Source organism: Antechinus flavipes, chromosome 1 (genome assembly GCF_016432865.1).
Source record: "Antechinus flavipes isolate AdamAnt ecotype Samford, QLD, Australia chromosome 1, AdamAnt_v2, whole genome shotgun sequence".
Lineage (NCBI taxonomy): Eukaryota > Metazoa > Chordata > Mammalia > Dasyuromorphia > Dasyuridae > Antechinus > Antechinus flavipes.
This window is the reverse complement of record NC_067398.1, coordinates 660,010,951-660,034,402: the sequence shown is the minus strand read 5'-3', so window position 1 is coordinate 660,034,402 and position 23,452 is coordinate 660,010,951. Positions and strand designations below refer to the sequence as shown.

At 49.6% G+C, this 23,452-nt stretch overlaps 1 protein-coding gene and 1 long non-coding RNA gene across 14 annotated transcripts in view; one reads left to right on the top strand and one right to left on the bottom strand.

Annotated features, from left to right (window-relative positions):
* The window catches only part of PTPRS (protein tyrosine phosphatase receptor type S), a 197,821-nt gene that overhangs the window by 86,613 nt on the left and 87,756 nt on the right, over positions 1-23,452 (bottom strand). For all 13 annotated transcript variants that reach the window (XM_051971819.1, XM_051971817.1, XM_051971821.1 and 10 more), the window contains exon 2: positions 18,602-18,786. In XM_051971819.1, coding sequence (XP_051827779.1) covers positions 18,602-18,689 — 88 coding nt within the window. In that variant the 5' untranslated portion in view covers positions 18,690-18,786. The remainder of the gene's footprint in view (positions 1-18,601; positions 18,787-23,452) is intronic.
* LOC127544912 (uncharacterized) lies at positions 4,533-5,643 on the top strand. The gene is made up of 2 exons (XR_007949556.1): positions 4,533-4,841; positions 5,465-5,643. It is a non-coding gene; the product is annotated as an uncharacterized LOC127544912 (long non-coding RNA).

Sequence of the window (23,452 nt, the reverse complement as noted above, 5' to 3'; positions counted from 1 at the left end):
CTTCCTATCTCAGACTGAGTATGATACTGCAGACAGATTGACCTAGGGAGAAACCACAGGGACCACCGCCGCCGTTGGTCCAGACACTACATGCCTTTGGCACAGTACCAAAGTAACGGGCCAGACAAAGACATCTTGTTGAGTCATGATCCCAATGTGACATGGAGGACATTCCTGGCTGCTGTCTCCATGTGCAGGAAAGGCTGGGGGACCAGCCCATGCTGGGAAGACACCATACAATGGAAGGAATACAGACCCAGGAATCAGAGGAAGGAGGTTCACATTGTGATGGACTTCACTAGATCTCAGCAAATTGAACACCATAATATCAGAGATTCCTTCCAGTTCTGGAAGAGGATCTCATTTTTCCCTGCTGAAATCTTTTTCAGCTCGGCTCAGAGTCTGGCCTCCCTCATCCCCGCTAACCCTTGCCCCTCCTGACACCCCCTGAGTGAAGAGTTCTCCCCATCTTTGCAGAGCAGCTGGGAACTCTCCCATCACAGTCCTGACGTGGCGTTGTTGGCTAAGTGTACCTAGTACTACATTTGGTGCAACGGAGAGAAGGTCAAAACCAAAGCAATTCCTGTTTTCAATGACTTTATACTCTACAAGTCCTTTTCTACAAGTTGGCTTAGAGCAGGGCTCTCTTTGTTCATCCCCATGCTGATTAGGAGGTCAGAGCTGGGAGGGCCCTTATGTGTACATGTGAATGTGTATGTACATGTATGTGTGTGTGTGTGTGTGTGAGCCCACACACACAGGGAGGCAAAGGGAAGGGAGCTGGGTGGCAGTCGTCTCAAAGCAGGGAATTACAGCTCAATTCAGCCCCTATAGCCCTCAGCGGGTAGTTGCTGAATTGAGGGAAAGAGCTGAAATTAAAGGAAAAGGCAAAGGGAGAGGGTAAAAAGGGATGTATCTAGGGCATGGCCACAAGATCAGACTTAGAGAAGGAAGAGACCATGAGGGCCATCCCTCTATTTTATATTTTACAGGTGAGGAAGCTGAGGCCTGAGGGGTGACACAGTTAATAAATAGTAGGTCAGGATCTGGACCTGCTTCTCAGCCTGCAAATCCAGGAGGCTTTCCCGTGTGCCGCCCAATCTACTCAAGCCCGTCCCGGGAAGCCAAGTTTCCACATCTCCTCCACCTCCAGCCTGGGCTAAAATCGATCTAGATTAGATGAGTTCAGCTCAATTCCCTCTAATCTAGTTAGCCAAGAATTTACAGAAATATTTAAATTGTTGGGGCATGGCTGTGTTCCAATAAAATCATCCAGACCATAAAGTTTCCTTCTGTTCTTTTCTGGGCAGAAGTGTGAAACGGGGCTTCTCTTAGGAATGTGTCTGGAGCTGGGCTCGGGGTGATGGTGGTAGTAGGTTTACAAAGTCTCCCTCATGGGGAGGAGGGCTAGTCTGGGGTTAGACAATGATGCTGTGGGCCAGGCCGGGCCAGAACATCCTCCACTTTCATCCCTCATTCCCAGCAGTCCCAGAGACTGCCAGACTTCGGGGGGGGGGGGGCGCAGGGGGCGAGGGGGAGGGCAAGACCAATTGGACCGAGCTGCGGGCTCTGCCCGGCTCTCCTGGGCCAGAGCTAAGACTGCCCAGCTCCATCCAGTCTTTGCCCCCCTGGCCAGGCCCCACAGGCCCGGGCATTAGTTTTTACAAATCTCTGGATCTATATTTAGAGGTCGATGCACCATCCCGGGAAAGGTTATCAGCACTTACATTAGAAACTCCTGGAGCCAGAAACAATCATTTGCCTCTTGCCAGCAGCTTCCCCCCCCACCCCCTCCTCCCTGCTAACCCAGGAGGGAGGGAAGAAGAAGGAATTCTCTGAACAGGAACCAATGGCCTCTTAAGTAAATGGGGAAAGTGCCAGCACAGCAGTCCCCAGGCACATGGCACAGAGAGCCAAGCTTGGCACGGAAGCTTGGGGGGCTTCTGAAGGGTTGCGGACAGGAGAGGGCACTAAGATACACCTACCTAAAATGACATTCCTTACACTGTGCTGGCAGGATGGGCCAGACACCCCCATCGAGATTCAGGATGTCTAGGACTACTGCTTTTGGCTCTAGCTATAACTGTCCCTAGGCTCCTCCATGGTTCCCTCCCTGAAGGGGCGGGAATAAATGTTCTCTGAGGGATCCCCCAGCTCTGACATTCTCTGTTCTGACCTTCTGGGTTCTAAGAGTCCTCCCAGCTCTGACCTCCCGGGTTCTAAGGGCCCTCCTAGTTCTGACAGTCCAGGTTCTAAGGGCCCTCCCAGCTCTGACATCCTGTGTTCTAAGGGCCTTTCTAGCTCTGAAATTCTATGTTCTAAGGGTCCTCCCAGATCTGACATCCTGTGTTCTAAGCTCCCTCCCAGCTCTGACAGTCCAGGTTCTAAGGGCCCTCCCAGCTCTGACATCCTGTGTTCTAAGGGCCTTTCTAGCTCTGAAATTCTATGTTCTAAGGGTCCTCCCAGATCTGACATCCTGTGTTCTAAGCTCCCTCCCAGCTCTGACATTCCATGTTCTAAGGGCCCTCCCAGCTCTGATATCCTGTGTTCTAAGGTTCTTTTGTGCTCTGACCTCCTGGGTTCTAAGGTCCCTCCTAGCTTTGACATCCCTTGTTCTAAGGGCCCTCCCAGCTCTGACCTCCTGGGTTCTAAGGTTCTTTTGGGCTCTGACAGTTTTAGCAAGTGGTGGATTCTTTGTTCTTATCTTTTCTCCAGTTACTCAAAAGCACCTGAAGGTGATGTGGACACTTATGGATGAGGCTGATAAATGTGAGTTAAGGAAGATCACAGAGACGAGCAAGGTCTGAGACAAAAGCTCAGAGAGCCACATGGGAGAGGATGACTCTGGAAGGTGCATTGATACCCAAGAGATAACCCTAAAAAACTGGATGCAGAGACTCCCTCTGAGTCTCAGCCTCAGGACTCTAAAGCACTCTGGGGATTCACAGTATGTCTGGGATCTATCTCCACTCGATCCTCCTTTTAATACAACTTTCACCTACATTATTGTCAACTCCTGGCTTACAGAGGAGAATTGTTCTCAAGAAACCGGGGAATACCAGGCACATGTTATTGCAGGTTGCCTGGGTGTGGATTATATGAACCAAGAAAGTGAGAGAAATTCTTCTCACTGTAACCCAGCCCTTGGCTGTCCTGAGACAGTCTCTGACAATCTAAGATCAAGCTCTCATTATATGCCCAGAGATCTAGAATTGGAGAGAACCTCAGAAACTATCTAATAGGACTCTCTCATATTAAAGGTGAGGAAACAGAGACCTGGAGAGGTTCCAGCTCTGACATTCTAGGTTTCTCCTTAAAAATGGAATATTCATGAACTGACGCTGCATGAAGTGAGCAGAACCAGGAGAACAGTGTACATGGTAACAGCAACCCTGTGGGATGATCAACTATGAATGACTTTGCTCTTCTCAGCAATACAGTGATCTAAGACAATTCCAAAAGCCTCATGATGGAAAATGCCATCCACATTCAGAGAAAGAACTATGGATTCTGAATGCAGATTGAAGCAGACTGTTTTCATTTTTTTTTCCTTCTCTTGGTTTTTCCCTTTTGTTCTGATTCTTCTTTCACAAGATGACTAATATGGAAATCGGTTTAATGTGACTGTACATGTATAGATAGCCTCTATCAGACTGATTGCAGTCTTGGGGTAAAGGGAGGGAAGGAAGGGAGGGAGAAAAATTTGAAACTCAAAATATTATAAAAATAAATGTTGATAATGAAAAAGAAAATATAACAAAAACAGATTTAAACAAAAAAAAATGGAATGCTCAGGTAGAGGCTCTGCCTAATGAACCAATCAGAGTCCACAAGTTTACATTTTTGTCCCTCTTTAAAATTAGTTCACAAAATGCTTTCCTTACAAAATCCTGTGAGAGAGATACAGGAATTGCTGCTCTACTTTCCAGAAGAGAATGCTGAGGCTTACAGAGCTAAGATTCTAACCCAAATCTCATTCTTGTTGAGTACAAGCCTGAGTTGAGATTGTAGAGCCTCACATCATAACAACTGCTAACAATTATAGAGTGTGTTAAGTTTGCAAACCTGAACTACACTGCAAAGTTCCTGCTCTGTGAGGCCTCTTGGAGACTGGAAAATTGACCAGCTCTCCCAGGCCCCGACCTGCAGGACTAGAGCCAATCATCTCAAGCCAGTTCTGGACAGCTGATTCTGACTCCAGCTCATCACAATGTGCATGGCTGACAGACAGCCTACGAACCGGAGCTAGGAAAGTACTCTAGCCAGAATCAGGAGATGGTAAAGAAACTGGAAGGAATGTCCTGTATCAGCTATTCTAACCCCATCTCCCATTTACAGATGAGGCAGTTAAGGCCCAGAAAGAGAAGCAGCAGCTTAATCAAGTGTCCTGGCTAGTATGCAGCATAGGCCGTATGTGAAACCTGCTCCTCTGCCCAAATCAAGGTCTTTGCCTCCAACAATGGGATGCTTTATGTTGTAAAGGAGGGGCCCTCTGGCCAAGGCCAACAGGGAGCCTGACTAGGGCTGCAGACCAGCTTCAGAGGCTCATCTCACTACTGGTATGAAGGTGTTCTCCCCATCTGGACCACAAGAAAATCTGGAGAAGGATTAGGATCTGAAGCTTTTATCAAGGGTTAGGTTTCCTCCATCAGAGCTTGGGAGGATTTCTCCTACATTTGCTTCTGTCTGCGTAGAGGGTGGCTGTGAGTAGAGCAATGGAGCTGGTGTAAGAGTTCAAATCTAGCTGTGGACATGACCCTCTTCCTGCCTCAAGTTCCCTGTCTGCCAAATGGGGATAATAATAGTTCCCACGTCCCAGATTGCTGAGAGGGTCAAAGGAGGTAATTTTTTTGTTTATTTATTTTTAATACACATTGTTTAATGAATTATGTTGGGAGAGAAAAATCAGAGCAAAAGGGAAAAATCATGGGAGAGATGAAAAAAAAAAAAACAGAAAAAAGAAGTGAACCTAGAATGTGTTGATTTTCATTCAGTCTCCATAGCTCTTTTTCTGGATGCAGATGGCATTTTCTATCCAAAGTCTATTGGGATTGCCTTGGATCACTGAACTGCTGAGAAGACCCAAGCCTTTCATAGTTGATCATCACACATTCATACTGTTATTGTATAAAGTGTATTGCTGGTTCTGCTTGTTTTGCTCAACATCAGTTCGTGTAAATCTTTCCAGGCCTTTCTATAATCAGCTTGTTCATTATATTTTATGGAACAATAATATTCCTTTACCTTCATATACCACAACTTGTTAAGCCATTTCCCGACTGATGAGCATCTACTAAAGAAGGTAATTTTTGCAGTTCCCCCATTTGCTAAATGGGGATAATAATGGTCCTTACTTCCCAAGTTGTTGTGAGGGTCACAGGAGGTAATTTTTGCAGAGTGCTTTATAAACATTGAAATGCCATGGATAAGCCAGCTACTCTAATTCTTTATTCTTTTTCACTAGTGACAAGAAGTTTCTCAGTGATCATCAACCCAGCTTCAACTTCTGAGCTTAGAGAGTCTGAGAAACTAAGTGGTTTGTCCAGGATATTCAGCTGGTATGTGCTGGAGGTTTCTGACCCCAACGTCAGCTGCCTTTTGTACCACAATAAACACCCATTTACATAAAGTTCTTAAAACACTTTCCATTAATCATTTCATTTGACTTTTCAGAAAACAGTATGGGAGTGGCTTAGGGCAGGATCATTATTCTCTCAGCAGAACTGAGTCCCAAAAATACAAAGGAGAATGAAACCAAAGTGCTTCTGCCCTCAAGATGCTCACAGTCAAATGCAGGAGAGGGAAAATGGCCACCCGTGGATATCGACTAGCCCTATGAATAACAGAGATGGGGGCATCTGAGAGGCAAGGCTACTAACAGCCGGTGAGGGGAGAGCAGGAAAGGCCTCTAATAGGCATGATGCTTTAAGTCATAGGACCCTAAGCAAATGAAGGCTTAGAAACAAGGAGGGCAGTCCTTCCAAGTATGGGGAGGGCTAGTACAAGGCATGGAGGTGGGGGAATGAATGTTCTATGTGAGAACAGCAAGTGGGCCTGTTTGACTACGCGTGTAAGTATGTAAGGAGAAGAAAAATTTACCATCAGCTTCTGAGGGACGCCCAGACTGTAAGAAGCTTTGAATGCCACCAGAAGTTTGATATGGGATGATAGAGGCAAGGGGAAGTTTGCTGAAGACATGGGTGGGTTGGAGAAGGGTGACGTGGTTAGACTGTGCTTAAGGAGCATCCCTGTGGCAGCTGGGAGGAGGAGTGGCTCGGGCAGGGAGGCCAGGTGGGAGGCTGCTGCAGCAGAGGTAAAAGATGGAGATTACCGGAGAGAGAGGAAGAAAGCTCCAGGAGCTGACTGGGCAGACAGGTGAGAGTGATCAGGGCGGTCTCACTGCCAAAAAAGCATCCCTCGGTGCTCAGCCTGCTGGTGGGAAGGCCTCCCCTCACTCATTCTGGTCTTTGGATGCCAGACAGACCCTTGCTGGGAGCTTCTCCTACTCGACAGGTGCTGCCAGAATCTGGTCCCCTGGAACACGCTTCTGGAAGGGAGCTTGTCTTTATGCACGAGCAGGCAGCAGGAAGATCTCCGCAGCACCCTCATGGAAGCTAGTGGTGCTGGGGCCAGGAGACCTGAGTTCAAGTCCAGGCTCAGACACTTACTCGCTCAGCGACTCTGGGCAAGTCACTCAGCCTGTCTGCCTCTGTTTCCTGGGCAACAACAGTCCCCACTTCCCAGGGTTGTCATGAGGAACAAATGAGACAGTACGTGTAACAAGTGGCACAGAGTAGGTACAAATGCATTTTCCTTCCCTTCCTGCCTCCCCTGGCCTCTGCTCCAAGTGTTACCCCGAGAAGCTGACCTGACGAGGAAGGCCCCAGGCCCAGATCTGCATCCTTCACGAGCTGCTGGGAAGATTGCCCAAATGATGCAAATGCAAAAGAAAGAGGCCTGGCTCCGCTGTGCAGCACCTGGGAACTCTGCCCTGGGCTTGTGAGAACCTCAGCTCCCAAGAATTCAGCCCCACTTTCTGCCTTAAGGTGTTTGCTGGGTTGCTGAGCAACGGCCTCACTTGGAGGGAGAGCTGGGCCAGGACCTCCTGGTTATGCTCTCAGGCAAAGGAGGACAAAGAGCTCTGGCCCCCCGAGTCCCAGAAACCTGGCTTTGCCACTGGCTGAGGGCCCTCGTGCAGGACCCTCCTTCCCCTTTTTAGGCTTAATGTCCTCATCTGTAAAAGGAAGGTACTGGCTGGATGTCTCCCTAGTGCTGCCTTTCTGTGGCATGGTGTCTCCCGGCTACGGCAGTCGATGATTCTGCTGAAAAGTGCAGCCTTACTACCCAGGCCCTCCCCCGTCTCATCGAGGGGAAGGGCTGGCGCTGGGCTCCGACTGGTCCCGGGAGACTTGGGCCCAGGACTGAGCTGCTGCCTTTGGCTGCTCCCTGACAGCCTCGCTCCTGGAGCTCTTGTGTACTTGAGGCCCAGAGCAGGTGTGCTGCTGAGTAACGGGCAGGGAGTGAGGCTCCTGGAGCTGCTCTAAAAGCCATCTGCCTCTGCTCTCTCTCCTCCCTATTCCCCATTTACCTTATTCCTTCTCCTTCACTTCCAGTCCTCTGTCTTCTCTTCTTTCCTTCTATTCTCTTCCCTTTCCAACCTTCCCTTCCTGTTCTCCCCTTTCTCTTCTGGGACTTCTTGTCATCCCCTGCAGTATTTGGTGGAAGGGTCGGGCTCTGACTTGGGAAAGAGTTCTCATTCAAAGCAATCACAAAAAGGAAAAGGGTCTAACTTGGGGAACAAGCGTTTGATTTGGAGTCAAAAGCCGTGTCCAGGTGGGTGATGCAGAACTGAGTGGGAAGAAAGGGGTGGGGGGATGCATTAAGAACTGGAGGCCAGGGTTTGGGGAAGCAGGATGCCAAAATGTGACAGATAGTGAGAGAGAGAGACGGGCTGGGTGGGAGGGGGCAGGATGGTAGTAGCTGAAGACAGCAGGGCCCTGGAGAGGATCTGGGGAAGACAGGAGGATGAAGAGACTGGCAGACCTGGGACCACAGCCTGGGCAGGCAGATTGGAGCTGACAGGCCCCAGGAGCTCGAGCCAAGGGCTGCTCAGTCAGTCATGCAAGGGGCTCAAGGCAACCCTCGCCAGCCCGCAAGCTGGCCATGGCACGGCTCGAGAGGGGAGAGGCGACAAGAGCCAGCCCCAGAGTCACAGAATGGCACAGTGGAAAGGAACCTCCAATCCCTCGTGTATGGAGCGGGACCGAGGCCCAGGGATGACCAGGACTCTCTCATTGTCATACGGGGAGTCGGGAACAGAGCTGCGATTTGACCCCAGATTTGTTTCTGAGTCTGGAACCCATTTCTTTATGCTCTTGGAACTCTCCTGTTCTTGGCTTAACACAAATCTTCCCCCCCACCATAAACTTTCTAGACAAGACCCTCCTTTCTAGTTCAGAGGCTTTTAACTTGAGGTCTATGAACTAAAAAAACAAACAAACAAAAACCTGATAACTGATATTCCACCAAAGCCACAAAGCTTTTTTAGATGATCTGATGTTGACCCAAACTTTCCCCATCCTACTCACAAAGTTGATTTTTAAAAACTCAGTCTTAAAACCGACATAACTCTTTGCTGGAAGCCCCCAGGGGGTAAACCAGACAGAGCCTCCAACTAGAGGAGGGGCTATTCAAGGTTGGGAACCCTGGTCACCTTAGAAACCTAGCTATGGAAGGGAAAAGAGAGAGTGGCGTGGGATCTTAGGGAATGGGTGAGAGAGACATCCTGGGACAGCGAGGCTCAGTGTGCACCGGACCAGAGAATGTCACAACGGAATGACACTATGGACAGTATCTGAGGAGCAGAAAAAGGAATAAATACCTTTGCTCAGGGCACATGGTGAGAAGGTGGATAGGGCAAACCCAATCCTGATCCCCCCAATCCATTGTTCTCTCTAATCTACTCTTCCCCCACCCCTCTCCATTCCTACATGGTTTTTGATTCCAAATTTAATGCTTGTTCCTCCAAGTTAGACCCTTTTCCTTTATGTGATTGCTTTGAATGAGAACTCTTTCCCAAAAGCCTGACCCTTCCATCAAATATTGCAGGGGAGGATAAGGAGTCCCAGAAGAGAAAGGGAAGAACAAGAAGGGAATGTCAACAGGGGAGAAGAAAGGAGGAAAGGGAAGAAAATAGAAGTACAGCGATAGAGAAGGAAAGAAGAGAAGATAGAGGACTGAGAGGATCAGTCTAATGCTTCTTCAAATTCACTTCTATCCTCACTTTACAGCTCAAAAGCCTTCAATGGCTCTCTATTGCCTATTGCCCAGCTTCTTAAACCCTATATGGGATCTCCTAATTGAATGTGAGGTATGAAATTATGATTTATCATCAGTAAATGTTTAATTTTTATACCTATACACTAGGATCATGTAAAAATGTCTTGGGAGAAAGGGGTCACAAGTGGAAAAAGTTTTAAGAAGCCAGGACCTGCCATATTAGTTGTTAACACCGCAGCCTGATATCCAAAGCAAGTGTCCTTCTCTGGCTCTCTCAGTCACTTCCTTCCTTGAGCTCCCCTAAAACAGGGTGCTCATAGTCACTAAACCCATTCCACTTAGTGGCCCCCAACCAAAAGAAATAGGGGCAGGGGGATAAAATCAGGACTTCTGGCCTTGTGCTCTGGCTCCGCCCTGCTCTCACCTGCTACTACCTGCCTCAGGACTGTTTTAAGGCAAGTGCTCTTGGTAAGCACTAAAGCTGCTAATAAGTATCATTACCACTCCTAGGACACCAGGCATTTTCTCTGGGCCTCAGTTTTGCCATCAAGAAAATAAAAAGATGGGATGAAAGCATCTTGAAGGTCCTTTTCCACTCTGAGTCTTATGACCCACTGCTTCAGAGACAACCCATAAACAGGGCCTACCCCCGTGATAAGATCAGTTTGGAGGATGTCAACAGATTCTTTCTGGGAGCTCAAGCAGTGGGTGAGGAATGTGGCTTTGAACCCAAGCCTTCCAGAGGCAATCAGCCCCCGGGATGCCAGTGTCGAAAACACAATCATGACAAAACAAGCCTTTCTTTCTCCCGGGAGTCCCCCTCTCTTCCCCTTTCAATCACTCCAGATGCCTGAACCAATTGGAGAACTAAGAGGCTCACCTCTCATCCTTTATGGCCGATGACCAGGACTCCATCCCCAGCTTGTAGAATCCCCCTCCTTGCCTGGATCTCAACTGGTGAAGAGGCAAAATGCAGGTGGGAGGAGTAGGGGAGGGGAGCCATTGCTAAGCTTACCACTGACAATCTACCATGAGTAGACCCAGCCTCGATCCCACAATGGCAGAGTACAAGGGCCTCCTCACTGACCTAAACAGCACGCCCACCCCTTCATTCCTCCCTGAATGCCCTCTTTCTCCTGCTGGGTACATCCAGTGAAACAGGTGGCCAGCAAAGCAAGCTGCCCTTTCCCTAGGAACCGAAGCCATCCTCTAGAGCCTGTACAGATGAGGCTGTGGATTTTAATAATAATAGTAACAACAACAACAACAACAACTTTTATAGGGCATTTAATGTTTGCAAAGCACTTTGCATATCTCATTTGACCCTCCTAATAATTTTGTGTGGTAGCTGCTATTACCCCCATTTTATGGGTGATCTGCCCCAGAGTCCCATAGCTAGTATCCCAGTCAGGATTCAAACCTATGAATTCCATGATTCCAAATTTGGTGCTCTATTGGAGACTATTCCATAAATTTGTAAAAAAAAAAAAAATAGAAGTAGATGAGAAGACTTAGGGCATGTGATTGGTGTCTTTAAGCATTTGAAGAACTGGAATCTGGGAAAAAATGAAACTTTTTCTTTTTGGCCACAGAGGGTCTTAGAAAAACAAAAAAAATACTAATACTTGGAGGTCTCCAAGGTGGAATGGGTAGACTTTGAAGGCAGATTGTTCCCATCACTGTAGGGAGATCCTCATGCAAAGGACAGATGACTACTTACTGAGAAATCTTGCATGAGGGATTCCCACTACAAATATGGATTTGGATCAAGTTTCTTTTAGTTCTGTAATTTCTTGTGATTCTCCTCCACATCTTGCATCCTTTCTATCTTTCAAGGCCTAGCTCAAAAGTAGGTGCTATAAAAATGTTTATTCCCCCCCATCTCCCTATGAGTCTATACCATGATCATATAAATTCTTTTAAAGTATACACCTGTATTCATGTCTCTTATCTTTCTATTCACCTACGACCAATCTACCTTTCACTAAGATATTTCACCCTTTATAGAAAGCCTTGCCTTATAAACCAAAGGGGTTCAAGAACCCCTCTACATCTTTTCCTGTCTGTACCCTTCAAATGGCACTTGATAGATCCTGTTTTTAGAATCTTAGACTGAAAATGGAATTCAGGAGTTCATCGATTCTGATGTTCTCTTCCAGTTTACAGAAAGGAAAATTGAGGCCCAGAGAATCTAAATAACTTGCTCAATATACAACCCAGGTGGCTGTACAGCCAGGGTTGGAAGCAAAGTCTCTTGACTCACAGATCAAGGTTCTTTCCATTGTATAGTGATGCCTTGTATTTTGGGGAGGATAAACCATTTATTTACTCACTGATTCATTCTTTCAACCAGTATTTACAAAGCAACAGCTGAGTGTTTCTTGAGGGTTTGTGGATTGCACTATATAGGGGGAAAAAGGGGATCAAAGAAGGGATGAGATCATTGCTTGAAGGTGAAATGGGCCAGAGATGGGCCCAAACTACTCAATTCTCATTTTGCATCTATATTTTTTAACAGAGAAAGCTCTTTGGACTGGAAAGGTCTAAATAAAAATGAATAACTTGGGGGTCGATACCCAGGATAAGTAGGAATATAGCAAGAGCATATCCCCCTGCCCTCAATGAGTCCAAATCATTTGGCCCAGAGGACCTTACATCCTCCAGTACTGAATGAACTGAAAAATGGGATTGCTGAGTCACTATCATCGATCTCTGAAAGACCGTGGAGAATGAGGAAGATGCTGTGGGACTGGAGAAAAAGGTGAATGCTGTGGAGAATGAGGAAGATGCTGTGGGACTGGAGAGAAAGGTGAATGCTGTTCCAGTTTTCAAAAAAAAAAAAAACCCCAAAGAGATGAAAGTCTTTTACTCTGGGCTAGTGAGCTTGACTTTGATTCCTAGTAAAATTCTAGAGCATGTGATTAAAAGGACTGGTGAATACCTGGCAAAGGAAGCATTCATCACAAAGAGCCCAGTGTGGTTCATTGAGCACACCGCCTGCCAGTCCATTCTTGACAAGTTTCCTAGACTGGTGGATAAGAGGAAATCTGTAGCTGTGGTTCACCTAGCAAAGCATCTGACAAACTCTTAGCCTGTTCTCGAGGATAAAAGGGAGCGACGCGGGCTGGATGACAGGATGGGGAGGAGGACTCGGGACGGGGCACAGCCGCTTGGAAGGCGATCCCTAGTGAAGTGCCCCAGGGATCTGTCCTTGGCCCTGTTCTGCTCAGCATTTTAAATCAATGACTTGGATAAAGACGTAGATGGCATACTTATCAAATATGCACATGGCAGAGAGCTAAGGAGAGCTAGCATGCTGGATGACAAGAATTGGGATCCAAAAGAAATTCTTGGGCTAGAACTTGGACTAAGTCTAATAAAATGAAAATTTCTAAGGAATAAATTTGGGGCTCTTAAAAAACCCAACTTTCTAAGTATGAGATTAAAGACATTGGCTAGAAAGTCTTTCTTCTGAACAATCTCGTTCAACAGTCTAATAAGTCATCACCAACTGCATTAATTCAGGAGCCTCAGAGGTAGGAAGGCGATGGTTACTCCCATAAGGCTGTAAGTGCCACATTTTAGGAAGGGAGGCAAGCAAGTCTGAGGGTGTCCTGAGCAGGGCAGCCAGAATGACAGGAAACCACAGCTGGCACGATGACGGCTACAGGGACTGGGGGTGATGGGAAGACGCGGGGCTAGGGAGGGTGCTATAGCTGTCTTTGAGTAGTTAAAGGGCGGTCCCAGAGAGGAGAGGCTGGATTGGCTGCCTCTGGCCCCAGAGGGCAGAAGTGGCAGTAACGGGCGCCAGCTGCAAAGGAGGAGGGTTAGGTTTAATCCTGGGAGTGGGAGCTGCAAGGTAGCAGGGTGGGCTGCCTCGGCGGGAGTCTGGAAACAGAAGGCGTTTCTGTCCCGATCCTGCGGAGGGGATGCCTGCCCAGGTACCGGTGGGGCTGCACGGGCTCCCCGCCTGGGTCTCTGCGATTCTGCGTGCACAGCACTGTTAGTTTGGGCAGATACAAGGTTTAGATAAGGTCTGGCCCTGTTCTCGTGGCACTCAAAGCCTGGTAGGAGGATGACACAAACACAGATAACTGTAACACACAATATTGTGTGATAAGCACATAAGAACAGGCGCAAAATCAAATGGTCGGAGAGAGCCGGGAGAGGGAGGGGACCTGAGATGGGCTCTCAAGGCTGGCAGCAATCCAATAAGCAAAAAGCGGGAAGGGAGGGAGGGCATTCTAGGCCCGGGGCACGGGGAAGAACGTCGCGGAGGTACGGGGCGGAGGTTCAGCTGAGCATCGGGGGCAGGACAATCTGCACGGACGATGGAAAAAGGAAGGCTGGAGAGGCGGACAGCAAGCAGATGGGGAGCCTCTCAGGTCTGCGGAGGGAGGAGGCTTCCCATTTCAGTCAGACAGGAGCAAGGGAAGCAGGGAAGAATCCAGCATCTTCCCGTTCCCCCACGCTCTGGGCTAAAACTTGCAGCTCTGCATGAGTCCCATCTTGGGCCCTAGACAGTTTTATGGTCAGAACCAAACCATCAGGGTTTCCAATATCCTTGCTGCTGCTCCCCCAAGAATCTGATTTCTTCTGGATAGATCTAATCTCTTCTTGGATGAAGTTGTTCCTGTCCCCCTTTTTTCTGCCCCTCCCCAAAAGGAACAGGCTGAAGGAGAGGGGGGAAGAGAAAGGAAGGAAGATAAAGGGGAAAGAGGAAGTGGGGAAGAAGAGGGAATGGGCAAAGAGGAATGAAGACGCGCAAAGGGTGAGAGGAAGGGGACAGAGAGGGGTGGGAGGTGGCGAGGACAGGGAAGGGGGCTAGAGATGGGATTTGGAAGGGAGGGAGAATCAACCAGGAGAGCGGGCTGAGAGCTGGGGGAGGGAGAGAGGGCTGAGAGCTGGGGGGAGGGAGAGAGGGCTGAGAGCTGGGGGAGGGAGAGAGGGCTGAGAGCTGGGGGGAGGAGGTGGCTGGAGAGATGCCTTTGTTATCTCGGACCAAGCCCTGCTTCTGGATTTCTGCTTTCTCGGGATGAGATGACAGCAAAGGTCCTGTTCAGACTTGGGGGTCTGGGATTCTAAAGAGAGTGTACGAGTCGTGAGGGGCCAGGAAGGGAGGAGGCAAGGAGGGAGATCCAAGCACATCTATAATTTACCTCCCCTCCTGGGAGCCGAGCGCTGAGGCCGGAGGGCGGGGCCCTAGGCGCCATCACCATGGAAACACCAGGAGATGCCAGGCGCCTGGAAAACTCAAGCTACAAACAAAAATACCCAGATCCAGCCTGCTCTTTGGGCAAGAGGGGGAAGAGCTCGTTCTGAATTAAAAGGAAGGAGAAACAGGGCCCCTGCGGCCCAGCCCCCGGCCCCATGGCCGTCCAAAGGCGCCTGCATGCATGGGAGTGAATCACTGCCCGTCTCTCTGACGGGACTTCTCCGGGCTGGCAGCTCCTTCCCAGCAAAGAGTGCATTAGTGGTAATTGGGGTGGGGGAAGGCACGGCAAGGCTTTTATTCTGGAGTGGCAAGCCCAGCCCAGCCCCCTCCCCTAGCTCGGGAGGCTCCAGGCTGCCAGAGAAGGAGCCCAGCTTGCTGGTCTGAGTACTGGGGTCCAGTCCTGGCCCTGGCACTTCTGAGCAGCGAGACCCCAACCAGCTCCTTCCCTGAGGCCCCGGGGTCTCCTCATGCATCCCTAGTCACCTGACATGAGACCAGAAACAAAGAGGGGTGCCTTTTGGAGGGCGGGGTGCCCTGGCCCTGAGCTAATCCTGGGGGGCGGAATGGGGAGTCTGAAAGATGGAGATGAAGGGGAAGGGCCTTGGAGGAGGGGGCGAGGAGTCTCCGGCTGCCCCGGGAGCCCTGTGAAACAAGCGGGGAAAGGGCAGCTGCGGGCTGGGTTAGAGCCCTGGGATTCAGGACGCTACTTTTGAAGGAGGAGAGGCCTGAGGCAGGGACAAGTCAGATAGCGACTGTTAGTCCGGCAGGAGGGACGGGGGAGGGACTGCGGGGGCGCAGAGGAAGGTCGGGGAGCCCTGCCTGAGAGCACCTGCGGGGGACGCTAGGCAGGATGGGCTGCCCGGGGAGGCTGGGGCCCATCTGGGACACTGTCTGCAGGCCGTCCCCAGGGGCCCGATGTGGAGCCGGGCTGGTCAGAGGAAAGGCCTGGGAGTCGGGGCCTGCTCTGGCTCCCGGCATGGAGGCCACAAGTGCTTCCACGGGCCTGGGCCCCGGGCTCCAGCTCTGGGAGAGACGGGACGTGCAGCAGCCCCTCTCTGGGGGACGCACACCGAGAGCGGGGCTCCTTCCGTCCGGCCCAGCCGCCTGTTTTACAGAAGGGGCCGAGGTTTGCCAGGAAGGCTTCCCATGCAGGGCTCGGGACGGGCAGGGGGAGGGAAGCAGTGAGTGCTGGGAGGAGGTGCTGGGGGCGCTGCCTGGCTGACTCTGGGCTCTGCCCAGCTCTAAGGCTCGGCTCCCACGTTTGCTGCCCTCTCTGGGCTCTGGCCATTCATCTGCCCTGTCCGAGCTGGGCTAGCTGAGTTCCAGGCTCCTGGCTACTTTCTGAATCTAAGAACTCCAGGATTGGAGGGCAGAAAAGGAAAGAGAGAGCAGACCCACCCACCCACCCACCTTGGTTTCTATTAATTAGTCAGGTCCTGGGAAGGGGGTGGGAGTAAGAAATCACTCCCCAAGGCAGCTGAAATTTCTTTTCAAACTTCAAAGGACAATAAATTATTCAGGCTGCTCAGGACCCAGAGCCTGGGCTTCCTCTGAAGGCCCAATTTCACGCTGCCTGCCAACTCCATCAACACAATCAGAGCTGTTTCTGCCCAGTGAGGTGCCAGCCTGAGGCTGAAGACCCCCGGCCCCGCACGTTCGCCTTCCTTCTCTGCCACTCTCTCCTCCCCCAACAAAGCCAACATCCCTTAGAGGAAAAGTAGACGAGGAGAGAGATTGCCCTCCTGGGCCCTGGGATGTGCTGGTCTCCAGAACAGCCCCTTCTGTCCTAAAGCCCCCTCTTTGGACCTGGTCTTTGCAGCCCCCAAAGAACCTCTGAATTCTGGTGTTTATAAAGCTTTCTTCAGAGAAGCCCCAGTGGGGAGGGAATATGATTGTTGGGAGGATCCTCCTGTGGAAGCTGAGGAATCTGAGACCAGGAGAGCTGAGAGGGACTGTCCAGGGGCCACACAACTAGAACCTATCAGCATCGAGATCAGAACCCAAGACTGACGTCTGGATCTTTCCCAAAAGCCTCTCTTCCGGCAAAGGCACTGGGGGGGGAGGGGCAAAGGGCATTGTCTAGACCCCAGCCGCACAGAGCAAGCTCCAGGAGCATCAGGAGCCTGGATTCCACTCCCTCCTCTTCCTCTTTGTGACCTTGGGCCGTTATTTTCTCCCCTTGGAGAGTCAGGCCCGTGGACAGCCCACCCCTCTGTCCCAAACACAGTTCTCATGCACCTACCACATATGTGTTTGCTGTCAATAGTAACTAAATTTGGGGCCATGGAAGAAGAGGACAAAAGGGAAGGAGAGAATGAGAAGGAACCAGAGAACTGTGGTCCTGGAAAGAGCTCGGAAGGCAGCCGGCCAACCTTATCTGAATAGTTCAGATGGCCATCTGGCTTCCCCCGAAGCCCCCTAGAATCACAGCAAATGTGGACATTCCCCACAGAAGGAGTCTCCTGGGAAGAGCTGGTTGGAAGCCAGAGGACCTGGGTCTGAAGACCAGCTTTGTGACCCCTGAGTGGGGTGATGATGGGCAAGTCACTGCCCCTGGCCAGGTCTCCATTTCCTTGTCGGTAAAATGAGAAGGTTGGATTTGATGACCGAGTCTCTGGTTCCTGCCAGGACTAAACCTCTGATCCTACAGTCAAGTAGTGAAGTTGCTTCTGCGGCTACTCCCATCACCATTTTAGCACTTTAAGGTTTGCAATAAGGTTTCATTGTAGATGTTTCATTTGAACCTTATAATAACTCTGAAAGAGAGGGGCTGTTTTCTCCCCATTTTACAGTTCAAGAAATTGAGGCCATGAAAAGTTAAAGGACTTTCCTAGGGTCACCCAGCTAGGTGTCTGATGCAGGATTTGAACTCAGGTCTTCCTGACTTGCAGCACAAGTGTGACACTTCCTATTTAAAAATTTCCTCCACTGCGGAGGCTGAGATTCTGAACTCCTTGAGTGCTGGACCTGTTTTATTTTTGCTTTAGTACTTCCAGGGATTGGTAGGCACTAGGTAGTTATAAATGCTGGTTGAAAGGAAGCCCAGAGAGCCTTTTGTTCAAACCATATTTGAAAAGGAATCTCTGCAAAATCTATCCATCTCCACCTCCCCAAAGTCTGCATTTAAAGACCCCCAGGGAAGCTCCCATTGGCTCCTCCCTTGTTGCATCAACTGTGAGGGAACTTGGGGAAAAGGGGATGCAAGACAGTGAGGTGGAAAGAGAGAAAGAGAGAGGGAGAGAGAGAGGGAGAGAGAGGGAGAGAGAGAGAGAGAGAGAGAGAGAGAGAGAGAGAGAGAGAGAGAGAGAGAAAGAGAAAGAGAGAGAGAGAGAAGGAGGGAGGGAGGGAGGGAGGGAAGAGGAGAGAGAGAGAGAGAGAGAGAGAGAGAGAGACCGACTCAAAGACACATATACAGACCTAGAGACTGAGAAAGACAGCCAGAGAAAAAGAAAGAGAAAAGGGGAGAGAAATGGGGGAGGGACCGAGACAGCCAGAGACAGAGACCATGGCAGAGACAGAGAAGAGGAAATGCTCACACAAAGAAAGATAGACACAGACACAGGGATAGAGACAGAAAGAAAGAGGGAAAAGAAAGACAAAGAAAGAAAGAGAAATGGAGGCATACAGAGAGAGAAAGATAGATAGACAAAGAGAGAGAGAGAGAGAGAGAGAGAGAGAGAGAGAGAGAGAAACAACACAATCCGACATATAACACACATTGCCGAAGGACACCACCCAGATGCTCAGAGAGAGACAGAGAAAGAGACAAAGAGGGAAAAGAGACAAAGAGACAGACAGAGATGGGGGACTGGAGAGAAAGACAAGAAAAGACAAAGAGAGAAGAAAAAGAAAGATGAGATACAAAAGGAAAAGGAAAAGAAGCTGGGAAGAGAGAAAGGAGAAAAAGGGAGATGGAGGAAGAAAAAGGGAAAAGGGGATCAGGAAGAGAAGGAAAGAGAAGGGAAGAGAAGGAGAAAAGAGGAGCAGGTGAGAACCCTCTTTTGTTCAAAGCCCAGAGCCCAATCCCTTCAGAAGGGGGCTGTCTTCCTGGTCTAGGGAAGTGGAGCCCCCCGAAAACGCCCCGCCGCATGCCCTGAAGCCCCTTACCTTCAGCCAGGCAGCCCAGAAGCAGGGCCATGAGGAGACCCAAGGGGCTGATGGCCAAGGACACGCCAGAGCGCCGGCTGGACCTCATCCTTGGCAGCAAGCTGTGACCTCCAACCTTGAGAGGCGAGGGCCCCTTCAGCCCCTGTGCTGCAGGACCCGGAGCCGACCTTCAGACGGGGCAGCGTCTGCAAAAGCAACAGAGGGGGGGGGGGTCAGGAGGAAAGGACTTGGGGCGGTAGGGGGATGGGGCCGGGTCTCAAGTCCTCGCTCGGGCCTGGGGGAAGAGGGAGAGAGGCCTGAAGCCCACTGACCCGGAGCCCCCAGGAGGGCGGGAGTGGCTCCTGTCTCTCCTCCGAACACTCAGTGCCCAAACCCCGCTGTTGCACACACTGGTTAGGATGCTGAAAGTCCGGGGATCCCAGATCTAGAGCTTTGGAGGCTATCAATCCAAATCCCTCATTCTACACAGGAGGAAACAGTCTGAGTAAGGGATGTGGAGAGACCCCTCCCAAGTCCCAAAGGGAGGAAAGGACGGAACTCTGCCCTCTGCTTCATATTTGCCCCCTTCCCCCTGTACCCAAGCTGCCTGGGCTCTGGCCGCCCATGGAAGAACTAGAAAAAAGACTGGACCTGGGGAGAACAAAGAAGGGCTTACAAAGGCAGCCGGGTCCCTCTGCCTCTGACACACAGGCGGATCTGGACAAACCCAATGGCCCACAAGCCTGGACAGAAGGACTTCCCTTTAGGGAGCTGCCCCCGAGGCTCCGGCCCCCATCCAGACCACAGGGTAGGGCACCCAGGGCAGGGCAGGGGGAAAGAAGCTCAGAGTACTTCCCAAGCTAAAAAAGGAAACGTGGCCGGGTGAGGAGCTGAGCCTTCTTCAAAGAGAGGCAGAGCGGGGGTCCGGTGGTGGCGAAGTCACACCCTGCCTCCCACTACCAATCTGCAGCCAGGGAGCCAGGAATGAGACCCACCCAAATCCCGGGGTCAGGGCAGTGACTGGCCTTGGGCTCCCTTCACCATGCCCGGCCTGTATCCCAGGGGGATGTGGAAGAGTCCCCCCCGATCTGGGAATGGCCCCTTCCCTCAGGAACCTAAATCAGTTATCCGTTTGTGCTGAGGAGGTCCACGGGAGTCTGAAGCCCGCTCTAGTCCCTGTCTGTCACCGAGCTGAGCGAGGGAGACGGCAATCTCGAACACTGCATCCTGAGCCCAGGTCCCAGGCTGAGCTCCCCGAGCCCAGACCCCCACGGTTGCCTCGCGAGACCAGGAGGGCCGGCTGCCAGAGCTCAGGGCAGCCACCTGGCCGCTGGCCTCCTCTCGGCCTCCACCCTCTCACTGAGCCCTGACCGAGCATCCATCGCCTGCTCCAAGGAGAGCAGCCACAACATAACACTGCCCGATGCTCAGATGGATGGAGGAGAGGCTGGGCCCAGCCCAGGGGGGCCCATGGAGTGAGGGCATGAGCTGCCGGCTGCCCCCTCACTGCCCCTGCCTGAGCAACGGTGCCCACCAGGCCAGGTCCTGCCCTCGGGAGCTCCCCGTCTGGCTGCAGAGACCAGGCTGGGCCAGAGCCTGCTCGGAGAACATTGAGTCCTGGGCCAAGGCAGGCTCGGGCCCCAAACCCAGCCTGGGTAATGCCCAAGCCCCTCCTCGCCACCGACGTTCCTCATCCTGCTTCTGGCCTTGCTACCCCTCACACCGACAAGCGGTCTTTTTTCTGCACCCATCCTCTCTCCGCGGGGCTCTCCTCTGTTGCACGGCTTCCGTGCGCTCTCTGTCGGCTGATTCCTGATTCTAACCCCCTCACCTGAGCGCTGGACCCAGGTTTAGAAGCCCCAAGTCCTGGGGTCCAGAGGGACCCCAAAAGCCCGTCCCAGGAACCTCGCCCAGAGCTCCCAGCGAGCGGTCGCCCAGCCCTCCCTTGGAGACCCCCTGGCAGGAGCAGCCTTTCGGAGGAAGCTGAAATCGCCCCCAACTGTGGCAGAAATCATCCCCCACCGCCTTCTACCCGCTGATCCTTATTCGGGTCCATGGGACCAAAGAACAGGCTCAGTCCCACTTTCCAGTGACAACCCTTCACGTACTCTTATCACACCCCTACCTCCCGACCCCCATCATTTTAACTGATCCTCCAAGGGCACACAAATAATATAAAATAAATAAACTGGGCGATGCTGGTCCTCATGCTCTGGCTGTGCTCCAGGCTGCCAGTTTCCAACGTGGCTCCAGATGCAGTCTGCACAGGGCAGGGGGGTGCAAAGAATTCTGACTCCCGAGCATGGGGCATTCTCCTGGCTGCTGGGATAGACAGCTGTTTTATGCTAAGCCTAAAGTCCATTAATAATTCCCAAGCCCTTTCCACACAAATTATTGTCTAACCATGAATTCCCCACCCATTATATGCCTGTGCAATTGTTTTTTTAAGAATTAAAATATCTATTTTTTAATTTAAGTTTTTTATTTTCAAAACATATGCAAAAATAATTTTTCAACACTGACCCTTGAAAAATCTTGTGTTTTAATTTTCCCCTCCTTCCCCTGGTGGCAAGTAATCCAACATAGATTAAACATGGTAAAAATATATATTAAATCCAATATACACATACATATTTATACAATTATCTTGCTCTGTGCAATTATTTTCAAACCAAGCTTAGGATTTTATATTTATCTCTATTAAAGTTCATCTTTAATTAGACTTCTTCCAGACTGTTAAAATTTTTTTTCAGATAGTGCTTCTGTCAACCAGTATATTAGCTATCTATCCCAGCTTCATGTGCTCTCCAAATCTGATAAGCATGTCATCTCTGATTCCATCTAAGTCATAAATAACTATAGTGAAGAGGACAGATTTCTGGGGCATCCCAGTAGCGACCACTTTTACCCTGGTCTATTACTCACCATTATGGATTAGTTATTCAATTTGTTCTGAATCTACTCAACTGTACACTCTATGCAATCCATACCTCATTTACAAGACAACTATGAGGGTCTGAGGCTTCTTTTTGTCATGAACTTTAAAAAAATCAATAGCTATATTTTAATAGTTTCATTTTACTTTATGTGTTTAACATTGTTATTCTGAGAAAGGGTCTATTGGCTTCCCCAGACTGACTGCCAGCTGGATCCATGACACAACGAAGGTTAAGAACTCTTGGCTAAAATCTAAGTACACGTCTATAGAGTGACTTTGCGCCAGCTACCAATCTCTCAACAAGGCATAAAAAAGAAAGACATGTCCTTTTAACTGATCCTAGTGATCAACCCTTCTAGAAGTTCACACTCTGTACCTTTTATAATACACATTTTAGAATTTTCCCAGATGCTTTCTAAAGTTGGGAAGAGGAAACATTAAACTCACTGATCTATAATTGGGAGAGTGCATCTTTTACCTGTTTATTGGATTTTTATTTTCTGTAAATGGGTAAGCAGCTCTGATAGATGAGGTACTCTCACTGATGATCAAAATAAGTAGGCTGGAAGGTGAGGTGAGCATTACTGGACCCACTTCATAACCAATTCCCCTCAGAAAATGCATCAGCCCACTTATGAACCCGATTCTCTCTACTTCCCCTCTGGATTTCAGTTTCAAAATTAACTGGTTGAGTTTTGATTCAATACTGATGTATCATAGCTGGGCAGCTCCCCTCCCCCAAGTTTTATTTTTCTTCCCTAAATCACGGGTTGATTAGCCCAATAAGATTTTGGGGGTAGCAGTAAATGAAGGGGAACAAAAAGGCAACCTTGTCTAAAACAAAACAAAAAAACAACCAAAATAGGCTAATTGCAGTTCAGAATAGGTGGAGAAACAAAACACAGAAGAAACACAGAGCTTCTAACGCAAGAATATCAGGTCTGGAAAGGCTCTTTGAACATGGAATGTCATGCAAAGTTAAACAGCTCTGAGGCACCAGTACACATCTCCAGATTGGCTTAAGATGACAGGAAAACATAATGACAAATGTTGGAGGGGATGGGGGAAATCTGGGACACTGGGACACTGATGCATTGTTGGTGGAGTTGTGAACGGATCCAACCATCCTGGAGAGCAATATGGAACTAAGCCCAAAGGGCTATAAAACTGTGCATATCCTTTGACCCAGCAGTGTTTCTACTGGGCTTATACCCCAAAGAGATTTTAAAGAAGGGAAAGGGACCTGTATGTGCCAAAATGTTTGTGGCAGCCCTGTTTGTAGTGGCTAGAAGCTGGAAAATGAGTGGATGCCCATCAATTGGAGAGTGGCTGAGTACGTTACAATCTATAAATGTTATGGAATATTATTGTTCTAAAAGTGAAATGAGCATTGTACATGGCAACAACAAGATTATACAATGATCAATTCTGATAGACATGGCTCTCTTCAACAGTGCAGTGATTCAGGCCATTTCCAATGATCTTGTGATGGAGAGAGCCGACTGCGCCCAGAGAGAAGACCAGGGGGTGGACGGGGGCGGGGAGATGAATGTGGATCACAACATAGTATTTTCACCTTTTTTTGTTGTTTGCTTGATTTTCTTTCCTTTTTCTTTTCTTTCTTTTTGATCTGATTTTTCTTGTGCAGCATGATAAATGTGAAAATACATACAGAAGAATTGCACATGTTTAACATATATTGGATTACTTGTCTATGGGAAGGGGTAGGGGGAGGGAGAAAAATTTTGAAAACAAGGTTTTGCAAGGGTGAACACTGAAAACTATCTTTGCATGTATTTGGAAAGTTTAAAAGAGCATGGAACTTCAGAACTGGGATGGCCCTTAGAACATGAAATTTCAGAGCAGGAAGGGATTTGAAACCAATTAGCTGAAACTCCTTATTTTACAGAGAGGGGAACTTAAGCTCAGAGAGA